The sequence below is a fragment of the Xyrauchen texanus genome, chromosome 31 (assembly GCF_025860055.1).
Source record: "Xyrauchen texanus isolate HMW12.3.18 chromosome 31, RBS_HiC_50CHRs, whole genome shotgun sequence".
NCBI classification, from domain to species: Eukaryota; Metazoa; Chordata; class Actinopteri; order Cypriniformes; family Catostomidae; genus Xyrauchen; species Xyrauchen texanus.
In genome coordinates, this window is record NC_068306.1 from 33,420,017 (window position 1) to 33,436,832 (window position 16,816).

General features: G+C 37.0%; 1 protein-coding gene across 2 annotated transcripts in view; it reads right to left on the reverse strand.

The window, feature by feature from the left end:
- Positions 1 to 1,510: 1,510 nt before the first annotated feature.
- Positions 1,511 to 16,816, reverse strand: part of LOC127624601 (55 kDa erythrocyte membrane protein-like) — a 37,349-nt gene continuing 22,043 nt past the window's right edge. The window contains exons 2-13 of one of the 2 annotated variants that reach the window (XM_052099387.1): positions 12,694 to 12,822; positions 11,482 to 11,560; positions 11,315 to 11,400; positions 10,045 to 10,113; positions 9,838 to 9,871; positions 8,975 to 9,188; positions 5,633 to 5,739; positions 5,455 to 5,535; positions 4,856 to 4,936; positions 3,513 to 3,715; positions 3,198 to 3,272; positions 1,511 to 2,440 (exon numbers count right to left, since the gene is read on the reverse strand). In XM_052099387.1, the coding sequence (XP_051955347.1) occupies positions 2,264 to 2,440; positions 3,198 to 3,272; positions 3,513 to 3,715; positions 4,856 to 4,936; positions 5,455 to 5,535; positions 5,633 to 5,739; positions 8,975 to 9,188; positions 9,838 to 9,871; positions 10,045 to 10,113; positions 11,315 to 11,400; positions 11,482 to 11,560; positions 12,694 to 12,822 (1,335 nt within the window). In that variant the 3' untranslated portion in view covers positions 1,511 to 2,263. The remainder of the gene's footprint in view (positions 2,441 to 3,197; positions 3,273 to 3,512; positions 3,716 to 4,855; positions 4,937 to 5,454; positions 5,536 to 5,632; positions 5,740 to 8,974; positions 9,189 to 9,837; positions 9,872 to 10,044; positions 10,114 to 11,314; positions 11,401 to 11,481; positions 11,561 to 12,693; positions 12,823 to 16,816) is intronic. The other variant, XM_052099388.1, reaches the window with a different exon arrangement.

Here is a 16,816-nt window from a genome sequence, read left to right on the forward strand (position 1 = left end):
AAATATATATTTTTTAATATTTAAAGATAACTATGTATAGTTTTTTCATCATTATATATTGAATTATTGTTATATGAGGGGATTTCTCAGCAAATATTTGTATATGCGATTAATCACAATTAATTAATCAGGACACCATGTAATTAATTCGATTAAAAACGTTAATCGATTGACAGCCCTAAAATATATATATATATAACTAAATAAACATCACACGATTAACCTTGTTGTATTTTCACTAGCGGACTGTTTTGAACGCGCAGTAAAGATGACATCTGAAATAATCGCGTTATTCTCAGCTTTTGAGGTCTACTCGAGACATGCAAACAACACGTGTGTACAATGGAAAATCCGGTAAGAACGCTGGTAAATGTGTTTCGTCAAAAATCTACTAGTGTTCATCAGTTTATTCTTAAGCCATTCATGACCTTAGCTTAGACCTGTAAAGGAAAGCTGTTTAATGCATTTATATGACCTCACACATTGTCGGCTTGTTACGCATAATGCAAGAACGTGCATGTAAACTCACACATTTTTTAAGAATCTTCCTGCAGTTCTTTTATACAATGACGGTTCATAGTGACCATGTCTGGTCAAGCTCCAAAAATGTCAGGTCATGTAAAAAACATACAATTAAATTGTAAACTGATGCCGTTTTGGTATCAAAGATTTTCAGTGAATAATAAATACATTTCAGTCTGTTCCCATGCAAAACTATCAGATGGCTTCAGAAGATGCGGAATTTAGCATATAGGTATAATGGACTACATTTGTGTTGCTTTATAGTATTTATAGTAGCGTTTTTAATCTTTTTTGTTTGTTGACAGTCGTGGTCATCATGAACTGTCCTTGTATGGAAAAGAGCTGCATGAAGAGTTTTTAAAACGTTTCCCTTTTCCACAGAAATAAAATAGCATACGTTTGGAACGTAGTAAATAGCAAAATATATTACATTTTTGTATGAACTATTACTTTAAAAGGGTGTTATTCATTTTCATGTTACATTTTCTATTATACATTTTTTTTTTCTCCCCCTGATCGACTTATAGCCTACTGTTAGTTAAGATTGATGTCACCTGGAATCACCAACTTCCAGTCGCTTTGTCGCTACAAAGGCGGTGTGAATGCCCCTGTGGAAAAAAACAGCCTATTGTTTTGACACAATAAATATTTCTGATTAATTATGTATTAATTTATCCATTCATGTATAATAATATTATTATATAATTTTACTATTTATTATAAATTATTTTATTTATTTTTTGCCACTAGTTCAGTTGTTGTCATTTGTGGTTTCTGAACGTTTTTTGAGTTTGAGTTGAGAAACTTGCAGTATGTGCTTAAATAGTATTTACTTATGAATGCATTAATGTATGGGCTCTGTTTTATGAAAAACAATCATTTTTGACCACAAAGATGCACATTCAGAAGAGTCTTTTATTTATTATTTGGAATGCTGCTTCTATCACTAAACATTGAGAAAAAGATTACAGGTCACGTACTTGTAAGATTGCTAAATATTAGTGTCAGTTTGCTGTGACCTTGTTGTGTGACATTAGCAATCGTCACTACGATACATTTTGCAAGTGTAAGCTGCAATTGTTTGTAGTTTTTACCCATATTATGTGACAAAATAGCATTATCATTTGTTTGCATTCCACATGTTGCAACAAAAAGTCACAATTGGAGTGTCAGGATATGTTTATTAAGTTTTAAAAGTGCCTTACATTATGACTTGAGGTAAATCCATATATCATTCAAGAAGCATTTCAGGACATGACAAACACATTTCCAAATACTAATGGATGTGTTTTCCCTGTGTTTGTAACATGTTTTTTTCTTTATATATATATATATATATATATATATATATATATATATATATATAAAAGAGGACCACTATGTGAACAAAAAACAAACATTCAAACTCTAGGGAAGATTAGTCAAAATCACTGAACTGAGTGGTATGTTGACTCACAGTAGAGGTCCTTTTTGCATTGCTACAATCTACAATATCATCGCTTGATGCTATATACTGGCATGGTTACAGCAGTCTGTCCTTTAAAATCTTTGTGGAAATCATTCCACATCAACATATTTAACAAAAAGAACAAACTTATTGCTTTATTTAAACATTCTATAAAAAACATATTCATGTGCAAACTGCCTTTATGAAAGCTTTGTTAGCCAGGCCACCATATGAACGTAGTACACTTGCATGGTTTGTTTTTGGAGGGGAGATTAGGGAGAGGGATTGGGGTTTTTAGTACACCCAAGACACTGGTACCCATTGAGGGGTTGAAGAGGCTCTCTCGATGGCCTCCTCCACACCCTTGACACTCTCATCGACATCGTTGTTCACGAGCATTTCATCAAAGAAGTGCCGGTATGCAGCGAGGATGGCATCTGATTCTTTCTGGATGGCCTGTACTGCCTCTGACTTAAAAGTAGAATGGGAAAAAAAGTAAAAAAGTTACAAATTAGAGATGCACAACATATTGGGACCGATTTAAGTAATTTTTTATTTATTTATCATTATTGGACAAAATTAGATTTCATTATTTAATTGTGGATTTTCCATTTTTGCTTATTCCAGATGCTAATTTCCTTGAAACAGTTAAAACAATCTTTACTAATGTTACTTTGAAATGCGAAGTAAACTTATTTCAGTTTTATGATGGTTAATTCATCTATGGCATATGCCAAAGTGATAATATTTATTTTAGTTTAGATGCATATGTGAAAGGTAACATTTTTTAATTGTTTTTAGTTCTATCTTATGGCTACAAATGGTTATGGTATGTGCATTGTAGTTGTTTTTTGACTTAACAAAGCATGTTCATCTGACTCTACACACACAGAACATACACAAACACAGATTCTATCATTAAAATCCATTGGTTGTAGCTCTGTAACAGATTTTAAAAGGAATATTTATTCATCTGCCACACTGTAATAATGTTCTGATGCCTAAATTCACTTGTATCGTGTAAAACTATTATTTTTTTTTATTGCAGATTTACTGTAAATTACTGCCAATTAATTGGCTTTCAGTCATAACATTGGTATCAGACACAATATCAATATTGGAGCAGCTCTATGCTAGAGTCAAATTAAAGATGCTTTTGTAATAACCGATTACAAAATTGTTTTTTGTAATTGTTAGAAGTGATAATCCATCAAAAACAGATTCTAACCTGACTGCCGATGTTGGTAGGAGCAATGAACATCACAAGAGGAGCAAACTCTACTGTTCTGAGCACTTTCAAAGTCTAAAAAAGAGAGAAAAATACAGAAACAATTTGAAAAATGTAATCATTAGCAAAGCTAATTAAACATGATCAAATAAATTGTGAGGGTGCCCTCTCTCATTTAGAATAATCCAGACAATTGAATGAAGGTACAGTAAGTGTGCATCCGTTTTGAATCCAGCCGAAATTTAGCTAGAGAACCATTTCTAATCACATGTATGAGACCCAACATAATCTGGATGCTAAAAAAAATGGCATTACTTGCGGTTCCACATCCAGCAAGGCAATTTTGCCCTGCTCATGGATCTTGTGGACAGTTTCGATCTTAGTGCCAAACATGTGGCACTGATAACTGCCGTACTCAAGCAGCTCATTCCCAACGATGCATTTGGTCATTTCATCATTGGAAATAAAGTAATATTCCTTTCCATTCTCCTCATCCTTCTTTGGAGGTCTGGTGGTGTCTGAAAACATTAATTTGAGATCATTTTAGAGTATTTCTTTATGACTGAGCAAAGACTTAAATAATTATAACCTATGAAAAAGTGAATGAAAATCATAACTTAAAAAATGGGGCAAGAAATGTCCAAATTATATTTAAACTAGGGCTGTCATTCGCTTAAAAATTTTAATCGAATTAATTACATGGTGTCCTGATTAATTAATTGCGATTAATCGCATATACAAATATTTGCTGAGAAAGCCCCTCATATAACAATAATTCAATATATAATGATGAAATAATTATACATAGTTATCTTTAAATATATATATTTATATAAATAACAAATATTCAGATAATCAAAATGCATTACATTCTTGTGACAGAAGAGTTCATCATTAATAAGTAGGGCTGTCAATCGATTAACATTTTTAATCGAATTAATTACATAGTGTCCTGATTAATTATCTTTAAATATAAAAATATATATATATATATATATATATATATAAAATAAAAAAATATTCATATAATTAAAATGCATTTCATTCCTGTAGCAGAAGAGTTCATCATTAATAAGACCATTCAAAAAGCGGCCTTTGAATACAATGTATTGTTTACTACCATATTATTGATCATAAGTCAATCATTGGCACACAGTTCACAACAATCCATTTCACAAGTGAATTTGTCAATCAGTTGGAGATTTATTGTGAGGGCTTGTTTAAGGACCGTCAATGTACACCTGCGTCAGACATGCTTGTGTAGCATCTCGGGTGCTTTGCGTCTTAAACGTACAATTTTAGGTTGCTGTGTCAAGTTAAATATAGTTTAATACTTAGAACACATCTTGAGATCCCTTAGTTCAAATTCACTCTGGAGTAAACAGGTAGTTCTACAAGCTTGCATTTCTCAGGAATCTTCCTTATTACGGTCCGGGGGCATTGCGATTCACTGCGTACATTTTTTTAACGCGTTATTTTTTCTAAAATGAATTGCACTGAATTAACGCGTTAAATCCACAGCCCTAATTTCAACACAAAATCAAAGGACAAAAAAACCCAATGAAAATTTTAATGAAGAATATTAAATGTAGAGGTACTCATCCCTAAACATAGGTGAAAGAGTTCAGTTTATAAAGAAGCAGTTGAGCTGTACATACGTGGAGCAGGGTAGGCAAACTTCTCTGGATATTTGCTCAGCAGTGAATTTTTAATATGGCTCCTTCCCACTCCAGGTGCACCTGTGAAAAATAGCATATAATAACTGAAAAATTCAATAACTTTTTAGGCTGCAACCATTTAACAGCATATGCACTTTTTTCAAATATTGTGCTAGCTTCTGGATCCAAGTACTTCAATGCAGATTGATGCATTGTTGATTTTTGCAAATTCTCTACCATACCATCTTTCTCAGTGATGATTACATTTTATTAAATTTGAATACACTAAAGGTATCACAACAAACAGTGCCAGGATTAATAAATACTTTACCATTTAAATAATATTATTTTTTATTTTTTTTGCATTCCTGTAAATGGAATGAGATTTTTTACTTTACATTACTGACAATTGGGGAGGAAAATTCCCATGAAAATAAAGTTGCTATGCAAAAACTCTTAGGAGTCTAAAAGTAACCTTGGTTTTTTTATGCAACATATATTATTTGTATCTTTGATTCTGGGGTGGAATATAACCCAAACATGCTCTTGAGAGGTTTTGTGAGATTCACCTATAAAGGGTTAGGTAATAAAGTACTTACCAATGAGAACCAGAGTTTTTCTGTTGAACGCAGGAAGTCTCACTACCTCTTCATAGGATATTACATCGAGCTGGTCAAAGACTGAGGAGAGAACAAAACTGTTTGACCTAAAGAACACGACACAGTACATCTCAGTGTGTTGTGTTTGTAATGTAGGGCTGAGTTTAGCTTCACTAACTTGAGCTGTGTTTTGCGAGATACTTGTCTTTGCATTTCTTCTTCTTGCCAAAAGGCCTGCAGGACTGACCAGCTTCCCGTGCTGCTTTGCTTTTACTTGCTATTCGCCTGAAGAGATATCACAATTCATTAGCTTGTGAATGTTTTTAAAACTTAAAAACTTGATGACTTTGAAATAAACCAAAAACATCAATGACGCATCTTTCATTCAGTATTTTGTGCAATAAAATTCTCTCTAATCAGAAAAAAAAGGCAATTCCTCTAATACATATTTCTGACCAGCAATAGTAAGTAGTATATCATAGTTCATAGCAGTGATGTAAACTACATGCTATTTTAAAAACAGGGATGAGGACCACTTCGATATGTCCCGCCCGAACTTCCTGTTTCAACAGGAAATACATCAACACAGAAAGAAAACTGTGCTCATCAAAAAAAAAAAAAAAAAAAAAATTAACTACTTTCTTTATTAGTATTTTGTCTTGTTTTCCTGTAAAAAATATCTTAACATTTTTATTAAAACATCCATCTTTGACTGCATGTGATTTGGGATCTGTTTGCTCTATGGCCTTGCAAAAAAAGTGATAATCCATTCCACAGGTGGTGCTCTAACACAGCTGAGCACTCACCATGTGCTAACCCATAGACATTTAGTCTATTTTGTGGTCCCAAAACCTTTACCATTGTTTCGTCGAATATCTCGGCTTCTGAGTGGATTAGCAGCTTAATCCTAGGTGTCATTGGAAAGCTGAGATCCTTTGATATAATATTTCATCATCAAAAGTCAAAAACATATTTTGCCAATGATTTATCATGCTTTTTCAGCTGGACTGCATATATTGTTCTGGACATCTGAGACATAACATTGGAATATTAACCCAAGCAACTCACAAACAAGTAAAAAAAAAAAAGCTAATTTAGAAGAAAACTATGATATAGTGTTTGTGGCTATTTGGGGCTTACTGAAGCAGTGTTAGGTTTGGCAGACGAGGAGTGAGGATCTACTTGCAGTTCTTTTAATGATATGAACAAAAGAGTGAACAGGATAACTAAAATAAAACAACCATGAGGGGAAAACACAACATAAACATGAAAAAATAATCAACGGCGAAAACGGGCAGGATATAAACACACAGACTACCATAACATGCACAAACAACGATTGACGGGGGAATGGAGAAACAGCAGGGTTTAAATACATAGACACAGGATAATCACAAACGACATTCAGGTGAGAACAATGACAGGGTGCTGGCAGTGATGAGGGCCGGGAGTTGTGGGAAGTGGAGTTTTTTAACAAAGACTAGTGAAACACAGGGCAGACAACAAGGGAATCGTGACAAGCAGTGATCGGAACAGACATGAAACATTTGTCTTTGTTGTCTAACAGAGATCATATTTCACTTTGTGGTGCTATGGCAAATAAACTGTATAGATACATATAGACTTCACAATAGCACTATTTCAGTGCTGTTTGAAAAACTTTTATATTCATATTTCTACATCATTACAATTAAGTGTCGCTCATTTGTGACAATGGTTTTCAGATTTTATCTTGTTATTTTGTGTAACATACACTGCCGTCCAAAAGTTTGGAATAATGTACAGATTTTACTCTTATGGAAAGAAATTGGTACATTTATTTACCAAAGTGGCATTCAACAGATCACAATGTAGTCATTAATTACTATCATAATTTGAACAAAATGTTCAGAACTTCTTAAACTACTTCAAAAAGTTCTCATCAAAAATCCTCCATGTGCGGCAATTTCAAGCATTGTATATCCTTCATTCCTCAAAACAATGACTGACTGATGAGTTTCTAGAGAAAGCGGTTTCTTTTTTGCCATTTTTACCTATATTGACCTTAACACATGCCAGTCTATTGTGTACTGTGGCAACTCAAAAACAACACAAAGACAATGTTAAGCTTCATTTAACAGCCCAAATAGTTTTCAACTGTGTTTGATATAATGGCAAGTGATTTTTTAGTACTAAATTAGCAATTTAGCATGATTACTCAAGGATAAGGTGTTGGAGAGATGCCTGCTGGAAATGGGGCCGGTCTATCTTTTTATCAAAGAGTGATGGTGCTGTTTTTTTACATCAGTAATGTCCTGACTATACTTTGTGATTAGTTGAATGCCACTTTGGTGAATTAAAGTACCAATTTCCTTCTGACATTATTCCAAACATTTGGCTGCCAGTGTAAATGTAAAAGTGATTTAAGCTGTGAAAGGTTCATAGTATAAGCTTTCCAATGGTACCCTTATGACTTACTTAAGTATCCTTTGACTTTTAAGTGTAAACTTTCACACACTCCTGGCCTGCGCAGACTTTAAGTTGATAAAACAAGATTTACATGAGAAGCAAAACTGCATAAGATGTTAAAACTTTCAGAGAATATACAGTTTCTTTAAGCTTATTTTTCTTAACTCATTGGAATATTTTTTTAATTCTTGTTTTAAGTTGTAAATCTAACAATATATTTTTTCTTTTTTTTTAAGTGTTATCTTGTAAAATTTTGCTTCTCAAGTAAATTGTATCTTTTTTTTAAAGATTAGGTTACTTATTTTTAATACTGATTAAGATAGTAATTTTATTACAGTGTCTAAAGCTATTTAAGAGGAACTTTAATGGTGCATTCACATACAACGCCAAGCGAGCGTTTTGTGCGGCGCAATTACATACAAAGTCAATGCAAAGATGCAAGATCTTGAAGTGAATGGTGTGAATCGAACACGAAATATTTTGTACTGACGTAGAAGCAGAAGAAATCTGGAAAAATGGATGAAAAAATTGTTGTAGCAGTGTTTGGGCACACAGAATTGTATGACACAACGTCATACATGTACAGAGACCAGATGAAAAAAGACATCGCTTGGAGGAAAGTGAGCGAGGAAGTTGGACTACCTGGTAAGTTCTGAAAACATGAAAACTACTTGATTCCAGCTATTGGTTGTACTTTACTATGAACGTAGTAGCCCCTCCTCCTGTCCTTTTCCGGAAGACAAGGGGGAATACTCGTGGGTTTGCGTTACTCGCGTGAAAGGGAGTTTAAACACACATTTATAATCCAGCGGTCAAACTCACGTGAGCAATGCGAGGCGAAAATTTTCTTCGCATTGTATGTGAACGCACCATAAGAGTGCATTCATTTGTGGGTCCCCCGTGCCACCCTTGGAAGCTGCCCATGTCACCCATGCCTAAATCCACCCCTGCAAACAAGCCACAAAGCTTTATTTACTTCATTGGTTTACATGGATTATTTACTTTATTCACTTTAAAGAAGACCAATATATCATCAAATATTGGACGATGACATATCCAGGTCAGAACGTACCATTCCTGAAGTTCTGGAGAAGGAATGAGTCCTGCAAAGTCTACGGTAGAACTGTCCACCTTTCCTTGCCACCAGTTCGGATCCTTCTTATTGATAATTTGAATGATGTCACCTGTTTTGAATTTCAGGCCGGCTTCTTTGCATGGGATGAGGTCATCTTTGACAGGGTCATAATCAAACTGTGCTCTCATATACACCTGTAAAAACAAAGAATCTGGAAATCTTATAAAACCCTGTTTTTGTGTGCTTTATAAAGATGCATGAGTTATCAACCAATCAAAATTCTTCTAATTTTAAGGGTAGGGTTAGGTTTGTGATTGGTCGATAGGAGTGTTTCTTGGAACGACAAATAATATTGATTCAGGAACATGTGCATTTAAATATTATGCAACTAAAAAGATTAAATATAACGTCAAGTATTAAATATACTTATCAAATTCAACTTAAAGTAAAACTGTTACTTGCATCTTCTGTTTAGATCACAGAGCGTTTTAAGATAATTAATATTTAACTAATTCCCCCTTGTTTGATGGCTAAAATCACTGTGGCATATCCTCCGTAATAACAGTGAGCCTATTGGTGCACCTCTCATCTACATATGAGATGACTTGAAGGAATGCCTAGAGACTAGATAGATAGACTGACAGACAAACAGACAGACAGACAGACAGACAGACAGACAGACAGATAGATAGATAGATAGATAGATAGATAGATAGATAGATAGATAGATAGATAGATAGATAGATAGATAGATAGATAGATAGATAGATAGATAGAAGGCAGTAGAAAGATTATTAATTTATCTAAATAAAGAAGTGATATATTCTACAGTTAGCTTCTATTCATGGTTGGATAGTCACCTTTTCCTTTTATTGGCTTACAGGATTTCCAAACCTTATTTTATCAAGAATACAGAATAGACAAAAACAAGAAAGAATTGATCAAATCACATTTGAGGCTCATATTTAAAGATCAAAAGGACAAAGGGAGTTGAGTAGATTGTGACTATAAAAAAAGAAAAGAAGAAACTGGTAAGATTTGACAAATTTCACTGTTCTCGTACTCACCTCACACACCATAGAACGACTTTGCTGGTTGGGGATGATTTTCAATGTGACAACACCCTTTGTTTCTTTCTGTAATGTAAGGGATCATCCAACAACATCAAATAAAGATTAACACCACCACAGACACTATCTGGGTTTCCATCAATGTATTTTTCTAAGAATTATGGGATATTGCATAAAAAAATGCTGGATGGAAACACCAAGATGTGCAAAATGCACATAAAATCTTAAACGTTTGCTTGAAGTGAGCACATTTTTAATTGATAAGAAGACATGCACAGAAACTAAAATGGAAACACATTTACTGAATATATTCCTAGAGAATTTATATAGGTATATACTGTATATGCACACCAAGATAGTAATGTGACTTTGCCTCAACAAGCCATGTGAATACATCATCAATATAATTCCACATAATTCCTTGTTTTCAAGGATCTCTGTGTCTTGCCTACATAGGCCAGACCACAGAGACACTTGATAAAATAAAGAAAAAATTTTGTTGAGTGTGTAATTATTCTCTTAATTTTTATTATTTTAACAGAAATTGGAGATCCTGTCAAGCTACTGCAAGATAAATGTCGCAACACTTACACTGCACTGAGGAGAATATACTCTAGAAACGCCCAGAGATGTGTAACCCGACACACACACACAAGTAGAGACAGTCACAATGATGAAACACTGCTTTATTGAGAATAAAGCAGTGAAGGCAAAAGTACAATCAGGGTTAATCCAGAGAGAATCGTCGAGGGAAGCGTAGGGTCAAAAGCCGGGGTAATCTGAATAACAATAACAAGTGGGAACGAAGACAGGGGAACGAGTTGGCAAGCTAAGAGGTGACGAGTAGGGGCAAAACTAGACGGGACTAGCAGGGGCAAAACTAGACGGGACTAGCGGGGCAAAGGTACGGGAACCTAAACACACAATAACCAACACCCGTGAAACGGAAGTGCTGGGTATTTATAGGGGAAGGTGCAGGTGAAACGAATGACAGGTGATTGGGACTGTGGCAGGTGTAACTAATGTGTGAAGATAGGAAGCGCGTGAGTGCAAGTGGGTCAGAGGGGGGAGAGAGTTTACGAGCGAGAGCTCGTAATAGCAGAACGAGCGTGTGAGCTCGCGAGGGAGGAAACAGAGCGTACGAGCTCAAGGGGGCGGAGCGAGGAAGCGGGAAGCGAGCACGCTCGCGGAGTGCATGTGTGCGTGCTCGTGGACGCGGAGATGGGGCAGAGGAGAGGGTTCGTGACAAGATGACAATAAAACTCACCAGAATCTTTTGCAGCTGGTCTACACTTTGATTAACCACGCTTCTGCCATTGACCTCTGCTATTTCATCTCCTTCGTGTAAGGAACCTGCCAAAACAACAGCAATGTGTGTGAACAGCAGTGATGCAGTCAGCTATATGGAAACAAATTGAAAAGAATACACTCTACCTTGTCTATGTATCATCCCTCCATGCAATATTCTCGCCACTGTACACCTCTGTTTTTCATTTAACTTGAGAGTAACACCCTGAGAAGACACAGAACACACATTTACAGCACAGATGTACACAGGATAGTTCACCCATAATTGAAAATTCTCTCATTATTTACACACTCTCTTGCCATCCCAGATGTGTATGACTTTCTTTCTTCTGCAGAACACAAAATATGATTTTTAGAAAAACATTTCAGCTCTATACATCAATAAAATTCAAGTGAATGGTGACTAACATTTTTACGCTCCAAAAGCACATAAAGGCAGCATACAAGTAATCTGACTCCAGTGGTTAAAACATTAACTTCAGACACGATATGGTAGGTATGGGTGTAAATATTTACATTTACATTTACATTTATGCATTTGGCAGACGCTTTTATCCAAAGCGACTTACAGTGCACTTATTACAGGGACAATCCCCCCGGAGCAACCTGGAGTTAAGTGCCTTGCTCAAGGGCCTAACAGTGGCATCTTGGTGGTGCTGGGGCTTGAACCCCCGACCTTCTGATCAGTAACCCTGAGCCTCAACCACTGAGCCACCACTGCCCTCATTTAATTCCTTTTTTACTATAGATTCTTCTCCCTGCCCAGTAGGTGGCAATATGTACGAAGACTGGGAATCGTCAAAAACAAAAGAAGAACAATGTGAAAGTGAATTTGGAGATTTATAGGGGGGAAAATACTTAAATACTGATCTGTTTCTCACCCACACTCACCATATATCTTCAGAAGACACAGATTTAACCACTGGAGTCTTATGGATTACTTTTATGCTGCCTTTATGTGTCTATCTTTACTACAGTCATTGTTTTTGTGGAAACCCATGTTTATAAAAGCCATCCTAAAATAAAGGTAAAAACCTATTTTATTTAAAACAATTTGTTTATTATTTAGGGATAAAGGGTGACCTCGACATTTCTTCATAAGCTAAACGCAGTCATACAAAATACAATTTAGCAAAAAAACTAGGTGTTCTTGGCATAAGAATCCAATTGTTGAAAAATACATTTAAAGGGTTCATTATTATTTAGTACTATTTTTCCCCTTTAACGTCAAGACTTACGGGAATTAACTGTTATTTCATCCTAAGTGTACTTTGGGAACAAAATACACTTTTAAAACAGTTACACGTGTACTATGCGTAAATCAATGAAGTTTAATACCAGTGGCTCAGAGGTGTGCTTCTCAAAGGCCACCTCTCGCATCTTGGTTACGTCTTTGCCATTCATGTGACCGGCGCTGCCGTTGGTGTGCACTTCTTGTCCTTTGCTGTCTTGCGTCTGCATGATGGCCTGGGAATGTAAACACAGAGCATATTAAACTCCATATAAAAGGAACAATGCCTTTCAGATCCCAGTAATTCACTTTGCCTCAGCTGAATACTTGTATGCGTGATGTAATATTAGAGATGATGAATCATATTCATCTATTCACATGATAGTGGTGTTGAAATATGCTTAATGTGAAATGGTTTATACACTGAAGTAAATAACAAATTATTTTTCTGTGTTAAAAAATAAACGGGAGGAGGAAAATGAATGAATTAATGTGGACATCTGTTCTGGGTTAACGATTAAATTCTCACATTTTAACACTTCATTAAATCCTGCAATGATGGAAAATGTACTGAGCTACAACTGAAATGGTTGGCATGGTTATGTTGTCTGATACGGGGACTTGCATCCAAAGAACTCATCTGAGATGTTTATATAAACCTTCAGAGATCATAAAAATGGCAGTTATATAAAATCGTCCAATGCAAAGTTCTTATGGGGGAAGTGTGAATATGTACTGTTAAAGTAACAGTTTCGTACTTGGATGTTTTCCTCAACTTTTTTTGTTTCTTCTACTTTCTTTCATGTCCCAGGGGTTGATTTTTATTAAAACAAAATATTGCCTGTGTATCTTGAGGGCAGCAGTGAATAATTTTATTCATGCTACGACGGCATGCAACAACCATTCCATATCTCACTTTTACAACCCTTAAAACAAGGATTTATAAAGAACAGCTCTGACATCTTAATGTTCAGTTAATGCATTTCAATGCATGCATCATCAGAGCTCAGGACAAAGACTCCACTCATGATTACCATTTCGTGATCAGGACTTTAGACCTTGGCTTTGAGATAAGCAGTAAGACGTGGCGATTTATGAAGGGCTGACATCAGGTTTTGATGACCGGCTGTCAGCTAGATTTTGGGATGAAGTATGCTGTTTTGTCAAGTGAAATTGAATGTTTCCATGAGGTTTCCACATACTTCATAATCCCTGGCTACTTTACATTAGGATTAGGTTCACATAAATCTAAACAGACAGACAGACATGTTGGTTGGTTGGTTGATTGATTGATTGTAGTAGTACATTTTGCTCACGGTATCACTCACCATGAACACTGCATGCTTAAGACAGCATGGCAAGTTAAAACTTAAAAAAAAAAAGTGTCTCGAAACCCTTGCACTCATACTGTTTTTAACATTACAATGCAACTTATGTGGACGCCCCATAGGCAATGTGCCTGATTGCAGTGTGGTGGATCTGATGCTAAATCAGCCAAACTAGGTCTTCCTTTGTCATGGCTCCTGCATTTGCCATTTCATTCTGTTGTTTGTTTTCTCTCTCTCCATTGTGTGTCACAGGTGAAGTCAGTGAGCGTAATCGGCGTCTACATGGGAACGCTGTTCGCTCCCGGGGAGACGCTGATTACAGTAATTGTTTTCTCACATGCTCCACCTGTCCTCCTCTCATTGCTCTCCCTATTTCATCCCTTGTGTTTTCCCTGTACGTTTACTGGTTTATTGTTTGCTATACCACTCACGATTGTCTCTTGTTTAGTGTGGAGTGGTTGCTCTGTTATCGAGGTGGTGTTTACCCCACAGATCGCCATTGTCCTTTTGGTTGCTCTCGAGGAGGCTTGTGTGAACTTGTGTGATCTTGTGTACCTGGGTGTTGCTTCTCATCACACCAACCGATGCTATGGATCTTTCCGGACTTCCACGACACAACACTAACTGACGAACACACTCTCCTCGCCCTCTGTGGCTTCATTATTTGAGCTCGACCGGGCTGTCGCTGGAGCACTTTTTCTGTTAATAAAGGACTTTGTCATTTATCTCCTCTGCTCTTGGGTCTTTGTCCAGGGGCACCGTGACGTCCTTAAGACAGACTATGACCAGTAGTTCGGTAACTCAGACAACCCACGAGCCGGTGATGAAAATATTTAGATCGGCATATCCCTTGTCCATGTGAGCAGTACTCAGAATTACAAAGCCAGTAACATGCTCTGGATTTATGCTAAAGTGTGTAAAGTGTAGAGGGGAAAAGTTAAATGATAGTGAGAGTGAAGGTACAAGGGTATTACGACTGGGTTCATTAGTCTAAGAAACAAGATAACAGGACAAATGGTGAGTACTTGGAAAATCACATTAAGGAAATCCAATCATGCAGAGTGCTTTAGTGTTTCCTGATCTTATGGATTCTCTGCAGAAGCCCACTTACACACATTACACATATGATAATCCTGAAATGCCTGTTCACTCACGTGCATGCACGCTTAATTCAATTCAGTGTAAATACATAGGACCTGTCTGGGCACATCAGAGTCAATGGAACAGGTGCAAATGTAATACCTGGCACAAAGTCTTAAAGGGATTGTTCACCCCAAAATGAAAACTGTCATCATTTACAAACCCTCAGTTTGTTCCAAATGGAGGTCGACCAATAGTGGATTTTGCCGAAACCGATAGCAAAGGTGGTGAAAATGTTGATAATTGATAAATTGGCCAAAAGTACTTTTAAATCAATCTTTATAATAATAATAAAATATCTTATACTTTCCTTAAAATGAAGGGCACAGACATTGAGGATGCAAAATGAATAAAATCTCAAAAGCAGTTTATTGTGCAAGAAATTAAGATTTGGTGCATAACACAGGACCTTTTACTTTAAACAAGCCCGAAATACACTGGGGACTCTATTTTGTAATCAAAGAGATGTGGCTGTGTTAATATGCTCTATTGGACTCAAGATGGCGCCGAGTATGGCTGCTGCGTTGCGAGCTCTGATACAACACTGCGGTTTATTGTTTGTTTTGTTTACAGTTCTTTGTTTTTTGTCTTGGATGTTGTCTGCCTTATTTTTTACGACAGACAAACGCTTTTGGACATTGGTTCAACAATCACACATCGAAAACCGGACTTCAAATTCCTCAATGCCGACCCGCTGTTTACAAACACGCCGGCGGAGCCCTTTGTCTGGGCTGCTCGGCTGCGGAAATCCAGAAGGAAAAGGGGAAAAAGAGCCGCCGTTCTCATCAGAGTAAGACGTCGTGCAAATCGACCCCCGCTACCCAGTATACTACTGGCAAATCTCTGGACAACAAGCTCTGCGAGCTGAGAGCGCGGATCTCTTTCCAACGAGAGACGAGAGATTTCTGTGCACCGAGTGGACAGAGCGAAAGACCTCTCAGGTAAAAGCAGAGGTGGTGGTGTATGTTTTATGATCAACAAATCATGGTGTGATCAGAGGAACATACATTTCATCAAGTCTTTCTGCTCTCCTGATCTGGAATATCTCATGCTTCTGTGTCGACCATTCTGGCTACCGAGGGAATTCACAGCGGTCATCATCACAGCTGTGTACATCCCCCCACAAGCCGACACAGACCGGGCACTCAAAGAACTGTATGGGAGCATAAGTGAGCAGGAAACCGCACACCCTGAGGCTGCATTCATTGTTACCGGGGACTTTAACAAAGCCAATGTTAAAACAATCGCTCCAAAATACCACCAACACATAAACTTCAACACACGAGGGGACCGGGTTTTAGATCATTGTTACTCTCCTTTCTGGGATGGCTACAAATCCCTCCCCCGCCCCATTTGGCAAATCGGACCACTCTTCCGTTCTGCTTCTGCTCGCTTACAGGCAGAAACTGAAACGGGAAGCACCCACCCTCAGAACGATCCAGTGCTGGTCGGACCAATCAGACTCTGTGCTACAAGACTGTTTTGATCACGCGGACTGGGAGATGTTCCGGTCCGCCTCTGATGACAACATCGAGGTTTACGCTGACAGTGTAACATGTTCCATCAGGAAGTGCGTAGAGGACGTTGTTACGACCAAAACAACACGGATATCCCCCAACCAGAATCCATGGGTTATCGGCGATGTTCGCGCGGACCTCCGCTTTTAATTCTTCTAACACGGAGGAGCGTAAACAAGCCAGTTATGCACTCCGTAACACTATCTGTGCAGCCAAACGACAGTACAGGCACAAACTTGAAGGTC